This window comes from Pipistrellus kuhlii, unplaced genomic scaffold (genome assembly GCF_014108245.1).
Source record: "Pipistrellus kuhlii isolate mPipKuh1 unplaced genomic scaffold, mPipKuh1.p scaffold_m20_p_19, whole genome shotgun sequence".
Classification (NCBI taxonomy): domain Eukaryota; kingdom Metazoa; phylum Chordata; class Mammalia; order Chiroptera; family Vespertilionidae; genus Pipistrellus; species Pipistrellus kuhlii.
In genome coordinates this window covers 5,142,402-5,156,910 of record NW_023425504.1, presented here as the reverse complement: position 1 = coordinate 5,156,910, position 14,509 = coordinate 5,142,402, and the positions used below count along the sequence as shown (strand labels likewise).

At 41.7% G+C, this 14,509-nt stretch overlaps 1 protein-coding gene across 4 annotated transcripts in view; it reads right to left on the bottom strand.

Moving 5' to 3' along the window:
- The window catches only part of ATP11C (ATPase phospholipid transporting 11C), a 186,212-nt gene extending 174,696 nt beyond the window's left edge, over positions 1-11,516 (bottom strand). For 2 of the 4 annotated variants that reach the window (XM_045583476.1, XM_045583475.1), the window contains exon 1: positions 11,123-11,350. Coding sequence is in view for 1 of the 4 variants with exons in the window: in XM_036443269.2 (XP_036299162.1) it covers positions 11,123-11,149 (27 nt within the window). In the remaining 3 variants the exon portion in view is untranslated. Of the gene's footprint in view, positions 1-11,122 lie in introns of all 4 variants that reach the window. The other 2 variants (XM_036443269.2, XM_045583474.1) reach the window with 2 other exon arrangements.
- Between the last annotated feature and the right edge of the window lie 2,993 nt (positions 11,517-14,509).

Here is a 14,509-nt window from a genome sequence, read left to right as displayed (position 1 = left end):
CTTCAAAACAAAGACCAAAAAAAGACAAAGAAGGTCACTATATAATACTAAAGGAATCAATACAAGAGGATATAAACCTAGCAGACATGTATGCACCCAATATATGAGCATCGAAAATATGGGGGGGGGGAATCTCTTGGAGGACTATAAGGGAGAGAGATCGATAGCAATACCATCATGGTAGGGGACTTTAACACCCCACCACATCTCTGAAAAGATATTCCAGTCAAAAAATAAAAATAAAAAAGGAAACAGTGACCTTAAATGACACACTACATCAGATGGATTTAGTTGACATTTACACAACATCTCCCCCCAAATTTGAAGAATATACATTCTTCTCAAGCATGCACAGATCATTCTCAAAGACAGACCACATGTTAGCACACAAACTAATTTTCTACAAGTTCAAGACTAAAATCATATCAAGCATCTTTTCAGATCACAATGCATGAAACTAGAAATCACCTATAATAAAAGAAACTGAAAAACATTCAAAGACATGAAGGCTAAGTAGCAAGTTATTAAACAATGAATGGGTTACCAATGACATCAAGGAAGAAATACAGAACAACCATCATTCAGAATGGCCTGAAATCTGGTTGAATAGAAGCCCTACAATTAGAGAAGTAAAGAAGAGAGCACAATGACACTGGCAGGAGGGGCAGATTCACAACAGGGCTGGTCCGATACCCACATGAGGCTTTTCTTTTTAATTTAATTGGAAAGGATATCTCAGCTGCGAAGGTCTCCCTAGAGGAGCAAGAGGTCTCAGCCCCACACCAGACCCCTCAGCCCCAGAAATCTGGAGAGAAGTCCCCATAACTTCGGGCTGTAAAAACCAGTGGGGATTGTGCCTAAGTGACACGGAGGCAGCCAGATTTGCAGCAGTTCTCTGTAAAGATCCAGCACACAGAAATCCTCCCTCTGATCTCCTTCAATGGGGCAGATTCATTGGGGGAATCCAGGAATATAAGGAGAAGAACTGGATTAGCTGGAACTGGGGCAAGAACTTGGGAGTGACTTTCTGCCAGACAGGGCTCTTCACAGGGTTCACTGTTTCCATGCTAAGACCTTCCCCTGTTACAGAGCTGACTGGCAGGAGCCATATCTGAAGCTACAGGAACTGGCCAAAAATTGTTCAGTCCACCCTGTTGATTCCCTAAGACCTTGCCCCATCCAATTTTCCACCCAACCTAAGCTGTTTGCAGCATCTTTTCCATTTGAATGACATGTCCTATTGTAGTTTAGGCTTTAAACTTTCCTAAAATCTCTCAAATAAGCAACAGTTTACCCCATACTTATCAACAAGAAACCCAAGGCCCCACACTAGCAGCAACCAGTCTTGCTTCACAGCTTGGCATTTTCTGGGCAATTCCAAGCCCAAAAGAAGTAGCAGCCATTAGCAGATCATTCTGTAGCTCCTGTCGGGTGGCCTGGAGGCAGTGCAACTTCCGGGAGGCCCCAGAGCCAGTGCACCTGTTAGACACCTTGAAAATCATACCAGACTACAGTGCCACATATCAACGAGTGACATGCTCAAGGGTAAGACTTGGTGAGCACCAAAGCCTCACTGAAGCAAGTGTGTTCTTCAGGAGTGTCTCCTGCACCACAACTATTCCACTATAGTTGCAGTTGGTCCTCACAACCAATTGGCCTGGAGGTAATTCCTCCCAGTGACACCAACAGCAATCAAGGCTCAACTAGAAGGCTGTGCACAGCTGTGCACATGTAGAGTGCCCAGCTCAGGTGACTGGGGAGGCTGAGCCATTGGGCCTTACAGGACACCTACTACACAAAACCACACTACCAATCCCAGGAGACATAGCAGCTAAACCTAACATATAGAAACAAACACAGAGAAGCAGCCAAAACCTTGAGACAAAAAAACATGTCAAAAATGAAGTAACAGAAGAAATATCCAGAAAAAGAAGTGGAAACAAACAAAGTACTAGATAAAGAGTTCAAAACAATGCTTATAATGATGCTCAAGGATCTTAATGAGGGCATCAAGGGGCTTAGTGACAATTTCCATAATCTTGATGAGAACATCAAAGACATGAAAAAGGACCAGTCAGAAATAACTGAAATAAATAATAACTTACAGGGATTCAACAGTAGAATAAAGGATGCCGAAAATCAAATCAGCGACTTGAAATATGAGGAAGCAAAAAACACCTAATCGAAAGAGCAAAAATAAAAATATGAAGATAGTGTAAGGAGCCTCTGGAACATATTCACATTAATGGGTGCCAGAAGGAGAAGAGAGAGCATAAGATATTGAAAACCTATTTGAAGAAATAATGACAGAAAACTTCCAGTACCTGGTGAAAGAAATAGACATACAAGTCTGGGAAGCTCAGTGGAACAAGTGGAACACAAAGGCCCATACCAAGACACATCATAATTAAAATGCAAAAGTTTAAAAATAAAGAATCTTAAAAGCAGCAAGAGAAAAGCAATTACTTACCTACAAGGGAACACACATATGACTGTCACCTGATTTCTCAACAGAAATGTTAAAGTCCAGAGGGACTGAATAGAATATTCAAAGAAATAAATAGCAAGGGCCTATAAGCAAGATTACTCTATCCAGCAAAGCTATAGTTTAGAACTGAAGGTCAGATAGTTTCACAGATAAGAAAAAGCTAAAGGAGTTAATCACCTCCAAACCAGTCCTACATGAAATGTTGAAGGGTATTCTTTAATAAGAGAAAGAAGAAAAAATTAAAAATATGAACAATAAAATGGAAATAAATACATATCGATCAACAATTGAATCTAAAAATCAAAGAAATGAATAAGAAATCTAATGAACAAAATAAACTGATGAATAAAATAGAACCAGAGGCATGGAAACATGGAACTGACTGATGAATCTCAAATGGAAAAGGAGCAAAGGGATGGGAAGAAATAATCAAAGAACTTATATGCATTACCTATGAACCCAAACAATAGGGCGGTGAATGCCTGGGTGGGGCGGGAAACCTGGTGGAGGGAGGGAAAGAGGGGAAAAGGGGAAACATTTGTAATACCGTACTTTCAACAATAAACATTTTTTTTAAAGAATGAAGGATAAAAAACACATGATCAGTCCTCCCCAGTGTCATCCCATGCACAGAAATGCTGCTGGTTGGAATCCCAGTCTGGGCATGTGCCCAAGTTGCAGGTTCTGTCCCTAGTCAGGGTGCTTACAAAGGAAACAGATCTATGTTTCTCTCTCACATCAAGGTTTCTCTCTCACTCTCCATTCTCCTCTCGCTCAAATCAATAAAAACATATTTATTTATTTAAAATATATATTTTAGTGATTTCAGAGAGGAAGGGAGAGAGAGAGATAAAAACATCAATGATGAGAGGGAATCACTGATTGGCTGCCTTCTGCATTTTGGACTAAGCCTGCAACCCAGGCAAGTGCCCTTAACCAGAATTGAACCTGGGACCCTATAGTCTGTAGGCCAACACTCTATCCACTGAGTCAAACTAGCAAGGGCAAAATATATTATTTTTAAAAAATTCATATGATGATAGGAATAAATGCAGAAAAATCTTTAAACAAAATCCAGCACCCATTTTTTATAAGAACTCTCAGCAATACGGGAATAGAAGAATCATACCTCAACATAGTAAAGTCCATATATGACAAACCTACAGCCAACATCATATTCAATGGAAAAAAAACTTAAAGCATTTCCATTAAGAACAGGATCAAGCCGAAACTGGTTTGGCTCAATGGATAGAACGTCGGCTTGGGGACTGAAGGGTCCCAGGTTCGATTCCGGTCAAGGGCATGTACCTTGGTTGTGGGCACATCCCCAGTAGGGGGTGAGCAAGAGGCAGCTGATCGATGATTCTCTCTCATCGATGTTTCTAACTCTCTATCTCTCTCCCTTCCTCTCTGTACAAAAAAATCAATAAAATATATTAAAAGAAAAGAAAAGAAAAGAAAAAAAAAAAGAACAGGATCAAGACAGGGATGTCCGCTTTCACCACTCTTATTCAACACAGTACTGTAAGTTGTAGCCACAGCAGTCAGAAAAGAATAAAAGGCATCTAAATTGGAAAGGAGGAAGTAAAAGTGTCATTAATCACAACTGACATGATATTGCACATAGAAAACCCTAAAGACTCCACCAAAAATCTACTAGATTTAGTGGTAGGATACAAAATTAATATCCAGAAATGAATGGCATTTTTATACACCAATAATGAACTCTCAAAATAATAATAACACCATTTACCAATGCAATAAAAAATAAGATATCTAGGAATAAACTTAACCAAGGAGGCAAAGACCTGTACTTGAAAAACTACAGGCCATTGGAAAAAGAAACAAAGATACAAACAAGTTGGAGCATGTACAGTGTTCATGGATTGCAAGAATTAACATCATTAAGATGTCCATATTAACCAAAGCAATCTATAGATTCAGCACAATCCTTATTAAAATACCAATGGCATATTTCACAGACTTAGAACAAATATTCCAAAATTTTATATGATATTTAAAAAGACTCTGAATAATCACAGCAATTCTGAGAATAAAGAACAAAGTTAGAGGGATCACAGTAAGGATATCAAACTATACCACAAAGCCATTTTCATAAAAACAGCCTATTACATGCACAAAAACAGGTATATAGGCCAATGGATCAAAAATGAGCCCCCAAACATCAACCTAAATCATTATGGTTAATTTATATTTGAGAAAGGAGGCAGAAGCATATAATTAAGTAATAACGGTCTTTTAATAAATGGTATTGGGAAAATTGGACAGGTATATGCAAAATGTGAAACTAGACAACCAACTTATACCATACACAAGAATAAACTCAAATGGATAAAAGATTTGTAAGTCACAAAACCATAAAAATCCTAGAAAACGGAAGCAGGAAAATCTTAGACATCTCACTTCACAGAATTTTCACTGATACATCTCCCAGGGAAAGAGAAACAAAGAAATAAAGTAAGCAAATGGGACTATAGCAAACTAAAAAGCTTCTTTACAGCAAAAGAAATCATCCTCAAAATGAAAAAGGAACCCACTATATAGGAGAACATATTTGCCAATGATATATCTGATGAGGGGCTGATTTCTAAAAAAAATATAAAGAACTCATACAACAAAATGAAGGCAAACAATCCCATTAAAAAACAGACATAGGAGCCCTAGCAGGTTTGGCTCAGTGGCTAGAGCATTGGCTTGTGGACTGAAGGGTCCCGGGTTCGATTCCAGTCAGATTCCAGCCAGGTGCACATGCCCAGATTGCTAGCTTGATCCCCAGTAGGGGGGCATGCAGGAGGCAACCAATCAATGGTTTTCTCTCATCATTGATGTTTTTAACTCTCTCCATTTCCCTTCCTCTCTAAAATCAATAAAAAATAAATATTTTTTTAAATAGGCAAAGTATTTAGATAGACACTTCTCTAAAAAGGACATACAAATGGCCAATAGTCATATGAAAAAATGCTCAAGGTCACTAATCATCAGAGAGATGCAAATTAAAACGACAATGAGGCATCACTGCACACCTGCCAGAATGGCTAACAGCATTAAATCAACAAGCAAAAATGTTGGAGAGGATGTGGATAAAAGGGAACCCTAGGACACTGCAGGTGGGAATGCAGGTTGGTACAGCCACTGAGAAAAACAGTACAGAGATTTCTTTAAAAATTAAAAAGGAACTGCCATTGACCTAGTGATCCCATTTTTTGGAATATAACCTAAGAATCACAAAATATCAATCAGAAAGAATATATGCACCCCTATGTTCATAGAAGCATTATTTACAACAGCTAAGATCTGGAAACAGCCTGAGTGTCCATCAGTAGATGATTTTATCCAAAAGCTGTGGTATACTTATACCATGGAATACTATGCAAGTATAAAAAAGAAGGTTCTCTTACCCTTTGAAAAAGCATGGAGGGACCTGGAGACTATTACGTTAAGCAAAATATGCCAGTCTGAGAAAGACAAATATGTATTGATGTTACTTTTATGTGTAATCTAATGAAAAAAATTGACAAACAAAATAGGTCCAGAGACATGGATAAATGAAACAGAATGACATGTCTGAGCGGAGAGAAGTGTGTGGGACGGGAAGAGATTAACTAAAGAATTTATATGCATATTGCATAGCCCATGGACACAAACAATAGAGTGGTGAAGGCTTGGGGTTGAGCAGGAAGGAGCTGGGTGGAAGGGGGCAAAAGGAGAGGGGGGAATTGGGGACATTTTGTAATACTGTTAGCAATAAAAACAAATTAAAAAATAAAAACTTGCCAAAAAAAATTCTTTAGTGTTCTAATCTAATCTAGAAAACAGACTTAAATGCTCAAATTTTTAAGTGAACATAAAAATATTTTTCTCATTTAGAATAAGCATAGTATAGTATTTTTCCACTGAAAAGAAGTTATTATCAGTGCTACCCACTTAATAGTAGCCCCATCTGAAATGTATAAACTTCCTGATAGCTGCTTAACCAACTGGTCATTTTTAGCTTTATTACTGACTCAGACTGTGTTATCAATTGAGTTCAAAGCAATTCAGCAAGAACTTAATTTAGCAACTACTGTTTACTTGATGCTGTGCTAGCTAAATGATTATTATCAAGAAAGCTGTTCTCTCATTTTTCCAATACCTAGGTGAAGAGGAGGAGACAAGGAAAATACAGCCACCATAATAATACTTTCAGAAAACACATAACAGAGGAGCCTAAAAATAAATAAATACCAGCTTAAACAGCATAGGCCTCACCAATCTTCCCATATTATATTAGATAAATATGGGACCATATCTGGTATCCATGGTCCAACATTATCTATAAACCACAGATAATCAGGAAGTTGGATAAACCAACAATCCATCCACACACCGCAGTAATTGAGAGGCTGTATGCCAACGTGCTACACAGGGTATCCCACGCCTTTATCTTCAGTGCTAACCACTCATTCATTATTAAACTGCAGTAGTGTTAACATATGTTGCAGTCATGCTAATGTTTGTTTTATAATCACTGATTATCTACCCTTATACTAGCTAAGAAGGTAAGTGTTAAGTAAATGGAAATTTGAAAACTAGTTTACGTATGGAAACCCAGAAAATTCCCCCCCTAATCTCAAGGATTCCAGATTCAAAAGATTAATCCGTATAAAGCTATAGATGTACAGAAATTCCACTACCTTGGTGAAAATATAGAATTTTTATTTTGTGTCCCATGCCTTCTTCGTCCTCTCTGGGAGAGCCAATCAACCATGTTAGGCAAGCAGTCAGCCTTGATGATTTTTTTCAATCACTCAACAAACCAGCACCTGAAATCCCTCACGGGCTAGTTCTCTGAATTTCATCCAGACACAGCGGGGTTAGCAATGGCTCTCCCAGGGGCCACTGACCAGCCTTTACCTCCCAGAACTCATAGCCCAACTGATGATCAATTGGCAGCCTAGGTGAGAAAATGAGCTGAGTTGGACAGTTCTATCAATATGAAAATGTCCAGTTTCACCTGCCTGAATTTCACCTCTGCTAAAAGTTCATTAAGAGCAATGAAAACTACCTGATTTATAGGTACTTAATATTACCCACTAAAATGTTGAATTATGAGCAATAATAATAAACAGAAGGAGCAAACAGTAAACCCTTATAGAAGGTATTTAGAAGAGATTTGGAGTTTTGTGTTGCTTAATCGGTAAAAGGCAAATTAGAGAAAAAAGACAAAAAAAATCGTTTTCAGGTATTTAACATATAATTTTAAAATATTTATTTCAAGTAACAGAGAGCCATTCCTAAATAGGTTTCCCACCTTACGCAGGATTTAGTATGAAATAATTTAATAAGTCAAAAGGGGGTAATTTTTGTTGCTTAGATTCTCATTCAACCTTTAAACCCATGTGAAAATACTCCTGCAGCCACTAGGAATTTTATGAAGAGTAAAAGACAAGATAACATAAAACTCGCTGACCCTTAAGTCTCAATTAGTCCAGACTTTCAATTAAATGTGCTTTTAGAGGAGATAAAAATTCTATAGACAAAGCTACTATTATTGATTTTAATTAATAAATGTATGGAGAATGGAGATTCTGGTTGACTGGGTAAAGGCAGTGCTTTTATTATACTCAGAGGCATCTAACGCTTAAATCTTTTAAGACACCCCTTACCTGCCTAAGTCCTAAAATCCTACACCAAATCCACCAATTTCTACCTCAAAACTATAAAAAAGGAAGTCATAATTTATCAGAAAGGAAAGAAAACTATTATTAATTGGAAAGATGGCAAGGCCATAGCTTTAAAAAATACAATGAATCACTTTTTTTTTTAAAACATATCTTTGTTACTCAAATACCATTCTGATCACTCATGGTGCAAGAACATTCAAATAATAAACCAAAAAGAAACAGAAGTTAAAGACTTGTTTTCAAACACTATAGCCAATGATGCCACACTTGCCTATAAAACCACATCCACACCTCAGTAGCTACCAAACCATTCAGTTCCTTAACTGTAAGCTCTTTGAAGATAACCAGTTTGAGCACTAGGGACTTTTTCCCCCCTAAGCTCTGAATAGCTATAGGGATCTCAGCAGGGTTGAAGAGGTAAGCTCAACCACGGTATTCTGTTAAAATGAAGCCAATCAAAAGTAACAGCATCTTTATCAGAGTGCATGTGTGTTATGGGGGAGAGGGGCGTCCTGGTTATGGATAAATTGGGCCATGGTTTTAGGATGGAAAGTCTCTGAATACTACTTCTTTCAGTTTGAAACTGGAGATCCTGAGGAAATAAATAGCCTTTTAAAAATGATTCAGCAAACACTACTAAGCCACAGATGATGCTACTCCCAAGAGATATTTACTTCCCATGTCAGAATTAAAATATAAAGCCATGTACTAACAGTAGTATCTAGTTTTCAGTGACCAGCAACTACAAACACCACCCCTGCAATTTATTTCACATTCAGTCAATTTCAGACTTTGGGCATTAAAAAAACAAAACAAACAAACAAACAAACAAAAACACACACACCAAACACTTAATTTTGGTAAGAATTCAAAGCCCCATCTCTGAAATATAAAAGCAATCATAAGGCAGCACACAACTTGGACTATATTGCTGTGTAAGTCTCAAAGTCCACTAAATCTTTAATGGTAGCCTTACAGTGATGTAAATGGGAGTGCCCCTCAAATAATCTCTACTAGGCAAAAGATAGGACATGGGGCTTCCTGATTCAAAGGAGATAAAACCTGACCCCCTCACCCCCAAATTTTGAAGTAATTCTTTAGCAATAAGTATTGGATAGCATGTTTCACATTCAATTCAATGGTTTGCTCTACGACTCCCGAGGACCTTCCAGTTTACTGCACTGGTAGAAATTCCGAGACTTCACCATAGTCATGACTGTGTAGAAAACTGAGCAGTCAGGTATGCTAACAGAAACAATGAGGTCAAAGCTCATTTCAGCATGAGCTTAAGTGATTCCAGAAAGATCTTGCTTGATTGGGGATGCCAAGCACTAGCCTCAAACCTGCAGGTTGGCACCTCAAGAACTGCCGCAAATTCTACTGCATGCCCTGGCTCCTTGGGCCAACATTATTTAATTACTACTCTGATACACTGCAGATCACTCTCAACCAAAGAAAAGCAAAGGGGCTTTTAGACCAATACTTCCATTGCTTGCTTTCAGATCCTCAAAAAAGTGAGAATGTCAACATCTTAATTTTAAGCTAATGAATTTATTATGAATCAGAAGCCGGTGGTTTTTCCATTATGAGTGTCATGTTGAAAAGACTATCCTTTTCCCAAATATTACCATTAGCTTTTCGTCACCCCCATACAATACATTTATATTTCCCAAAAATCTATGAAATAGAATATTCTTTTACCTTCTTGGGCTAAATGTGAGAAACCAATTTTGGTCACTTCCTTTATAGCAAAGCACCAAATACAAGCCAATTCCTATGGATTTCAAGATCCTTGATATGTACAACTGGTAGTGACTGCCACAGATAATCTGCTCCAATTTCATAAAACATGTTTATGGAAGAGGTAAACATTTAGAAAAACATTAACGCGGCACTCTTGTGATACTAATATCCTAAAAGGGGATGTCTAATTCTCTTTCAGCCACAGTACATTTGTGAAAGTTTCAAATGCACAAGGATAATAACAATCTCAATTTAAAGACAAAGCCTTCTTTCACATCATTGGCAGAAATATCAAATCCCATCCCCTCCACCTCATCTTGAAATTAAGGAAGTTACTACAAAACAGCAACATGGAAGTCGTGGTCCCTGTTTTACTCCATTCTTAATGTACCCTCTAGGAGTAAAACAGGTTACTCAAAAGATAGTAGCCAGAGAATGTCAGTTCTGGGGAACTGGAAAGGGGGTAAACGTGGGCGGAGCTGTTTAGCAGCAGCCTGCCTCCACCCAAGGGTTCAGTGCCAGGGGCTTTAAGGGCTCCGCGGGGCCTTAGACGCGATGCTCAGTAGCGGCTGTGCCGCCTCTAGGAGTCCCCACATCCATCCAGTCAGTCCACACTGACAATCGCCCTAGCTTTTATCAGCCCCTGAAGGTGAGCTTTTTAGGCTAGGTCTCCAAAGTTTATCCAGCCTCCGAACACCAGCCACCCAAGCAAGGTTGAGTCCTACCCTCGCCTCGGGCCCCCTAAAAGCCCCGGAGTCTCCTTTTCGGCCACCTTTTCTGCCATGGAGACAGGTTTACGTTTACCACCTCCATGTGCTCGTAGCAGAAGAAACAAAAGAAAGCCACCTCCCTGATCATAAAACGCCATGTTCGACTAATTGGCAAATCGAGGGGCCTTTCGGTGGTCGATCCCCCACCATCCGGTCCTAGGCACCCCCACCCCGTCTCAGGCTGAGTTTGTAACGGCCCCAGGAAGCACAGCTTAAATCGTCCGGGCTGATGGGGGGGGGGGGGGGGAGGCGGGGGGAGAGTGTCCTCTGAGAGCCCTACCTGCCTCCCACCCTGGCTGCCGGGGCAGCATATTTCAGTGAGTATTAAAAGGCGGTGTCTCCCACAGATGCACTGATCTCGGCAGAAAACTGTCCCCAGCGGAGGGACCGACGAGCCAACGCACTGGCCCGCGTGGAGCCGCAGCGCGGGTACTTACAAAGCGATTAAAGCTCCTGCGGAACATCGCGTCCGAGGTGGGGGGCGCCGAGCTGCGTTCCGCCGGGCTGGCTGGGAAGGCGCCGTCCACAGAACACACTGCGGCGGGGGCGGCTGGCGCGAAGCGCACGGGAGGCGGGCACCCCGGCCACCAGCAGCCGCCAGCACCGCCGCCGCCGCCCTCCTGGGCTCTGAGCGCTGCCCCCGCCTCCCCCGGGCCCCCGCCTTCCCACGCCCCCGCCCCGCCTCGCTCGCGGCCCGCCCCCACCCGCACGTCCGGGGAACCGTGGCCCGACCGCTCCCGCTTATCTGGCCCCGGCACCGCCGCCCCTCCGCTCCCGCAGCAGTCCGCGGAGAAGGCGACTCCGAAGCGCGGGGGAGGGAAGGTGGGGGAGCCCTAGGCTCCTCCTGCGGGGAGGGGACGCTCCTATCTCTCCGCTGGCGCCGGGCTCGGCCTCCCGCGGTCCGCACGCTTCCCAGAAGCAGGGCCACCGCCCGCCCTCCACGCTAGCCAGCCCGCGTGCTTCCGCCCCACTCGGGGCACAGGGGGGTACTCTCCAAGGCACCCCGCGCCTCACCTGGCCTCACTACTCCACTGGCTCGGTCGGGAGTCCCAGCCTCTCCTGACCCGGCCCTAACTCCTGCACCGCACCGCTTCACTCGCAGTCCCTCCGGGGTCCGCGCCGCCTGGCGCTTGGGTCCCGCACCCGGGTGGGGGAGCCACAGTGCCGCCCACCGGCCCGCCCCGAGCCCACCGGACTGCAAGGCTCTGAGCTAAGAGCAGCAGGGCGCTCCCTGTGAACGCCTCAGTGCGATCAGGGCGGGGAAACTAGTTACGAAACCCGCCCCCTCCTCGTCTGGAAAGCGCGGGTCTTCCCACTACCCTTTCCTAGCTCCGCTCCCACCTACTCGGCTGGCCCTCCTTTGGTTCTGTGGTCCTGCCTCCCACCGCCTTACTTCCACTTTCTCTAGCGGTTGTAAAGTCAGGCTAGTGTGTTACTGCGCAGGGGGGCGGGATTTCCCTGCCGTCCAGCCCCACCCTAAGCCCCGCCCCTAGCCTCCTAGCATCATGGGAGTTGTAGTCCAACTTTGCCTCTATTCCACCCTGTACTGTGGGCCGGGAGCTCCCTCACTCGCCTGTGCCTGCCTGGTTTGCCCAGAGCGTTGAAGGAGGAAGCGGCTGAGACCTCCGGGCCAAACCGTGGCTCTCAGGGACTGAATGTGGAGGCCAGGAGTACTCCTTAGATTCCCCGCTATGTGGGAAATGTGAGAGGGATAATTAAGGCAAAACCCCAAATGCTGGAAGCCTTCCCTAGATCGTGAAACCCTCTGGGCTCCTAGTTTAGAACTAGAATTTGCCAAACTTTAAAAATGAGATATGAAAGTTGAGTCTGGAATTGCCCCAAGACTGGGCATCCCAACCATCACCTTTCTATGGCTTGCCCGAGGCTGTTGAAGAACTTTCTGATTCCTCTATGAAAGTAAAGAATTTAAGTACATTTGCCAGAGCTTTCTACTGTGCCATATTCTCCTGCCAGTCTAAAGTTGGGGGCAGGGTCCAGCGACAACACGGGCCTCCCCTCAGATCGTGAAGGCCCTTACTGCTGGCCACTACCTCTTCTTTTCTCCTCAGGGGTTCAGACTCACTTCAACAAACTTTTATTGGGCATTTTCTTTGTACCATGCTCTGTGCTAAGGGCTAGATGCAGCAACTTCTTGAAAGACCTCCCCAATAAGCTGGTTGCAGTCTAGTCAGAGGATGTTTGCTAGAGCAGATGTTCAGGAAATGGAGAAGAGCAAGATTGTATCTGAAAGGGGGGTCTGGAAAGCTTTTCTGAAAACGCTGAAGATTACACTGGACCTTAAAAGTGGGAAGGCTTTACAGGAGCTGACAAAAAAAAAAAAAAAAAAAAAAAAAAAAAAAAAAAAAGAACAGTGGGCAAAGTCCAGGGTGGAGGGAGAGGTCTGTGAGAAAGTACAGGAAGACCTTAGAAAAAGAACACACTGCCCTGTCATATGCCCAGGATGTGTGGGCTGTATGAGCAGATCGCCTGAATGAACTAAACCCTTCCCCAAAGGATCTTCAGAAACACTCTATGAAATTTGACCTTGATTCTTTGAGGAGGAACCAATCCCCAAAGTGCAAATGCATGAAATTTAAGGTAGGTGCACAAATTCCTAATCACCAAGAAGTAAAATCTTATCTTTCCCTATTGTACTTCCATCAGATTGGCTCAGACTGAGGATTCATCTAATGATTTTTGAAGTTTATCTAAAATGCATATTAATCAGACATTAGGATGTTTTTGTGTTGTGTTTTTTGGTGTTTTTTTTTGCAAAATGGATCTAAACTTTTGCTATCTATTCTTTCAAAAATTTATTTTCAAATAAAGTTTATTTTCTGGCTTTACATTTTGTTGGACACAGCAACTAATGTAATTTAACACACATTAATTAAATTACTATGTATTGATAGCAGGCCCTAGTCTAGATACTGAAACGGGTGTGGAAGAGATTCTTGTCTTTTGTTCTAGGCACAAATTTAGAATCATTATCAATAAAATGCATCCTTATCAATAAAATAGGTAATACAAAATGAATTTAGACATTGGGGTTTCAAGTGCTTACTAGTAAGTAATAAGTAATATCTTTTTGTATACAATTTTGTTAAACAAATGGAAAAATGTACTTTGCTTATGAATTCAAACAGACCAACTTAAAAAATTAGAGAACTGAAAATTGTTTTGCAGTGTTCTCTCACACACCTTTGTGTATTGTTTCATATGCCATTGTCATTTAGCCCAGCTTAAAAGCAATGCATTTACCATCCCCCAAGATATAGCAGTAATGTTTGTCATATTTTCATTTGTTATTATAATCACACTATCTCTATGTTCTCCTAATTTATTTCATCACAACATCTATACTCATGGGTTTGCTTGACTATAAAAATGCAATTGCACACAAATCAATCTATGCTCAGCAAAACATGAAAATTAGGCAACGTAATTTTTCCCATATACAAGCTCAACCTGGAGTTAGTTGCTCTCACATACATCCTCTAGAGTTACTTTCCTTTGAGCTTTTTTTTTATGATAAGAAAAAATTATTTTTGTTCTTTGCAAGGCCTCTTCACAGTTTCTAAAGAAAACCCAAGTGTTGTAAAAGGCTGTTTTCATAATGACTATTTAATGACTATGAAAATGCAGACCATCAGCCTGCATTTTCATTTGGCCTACTCCATAAACACAACTGCAAAAACCGACTTCCTCCAGCCTAAACTGTCAGAAGCCTTGGCATATGTAACACCAACTCTTGTGGTGTAGCAGCTGACTGCAGCAGAAGTCCCAGGATCCTGCAGGCAGGAATTGTGAGGAAGCAGCCTTTT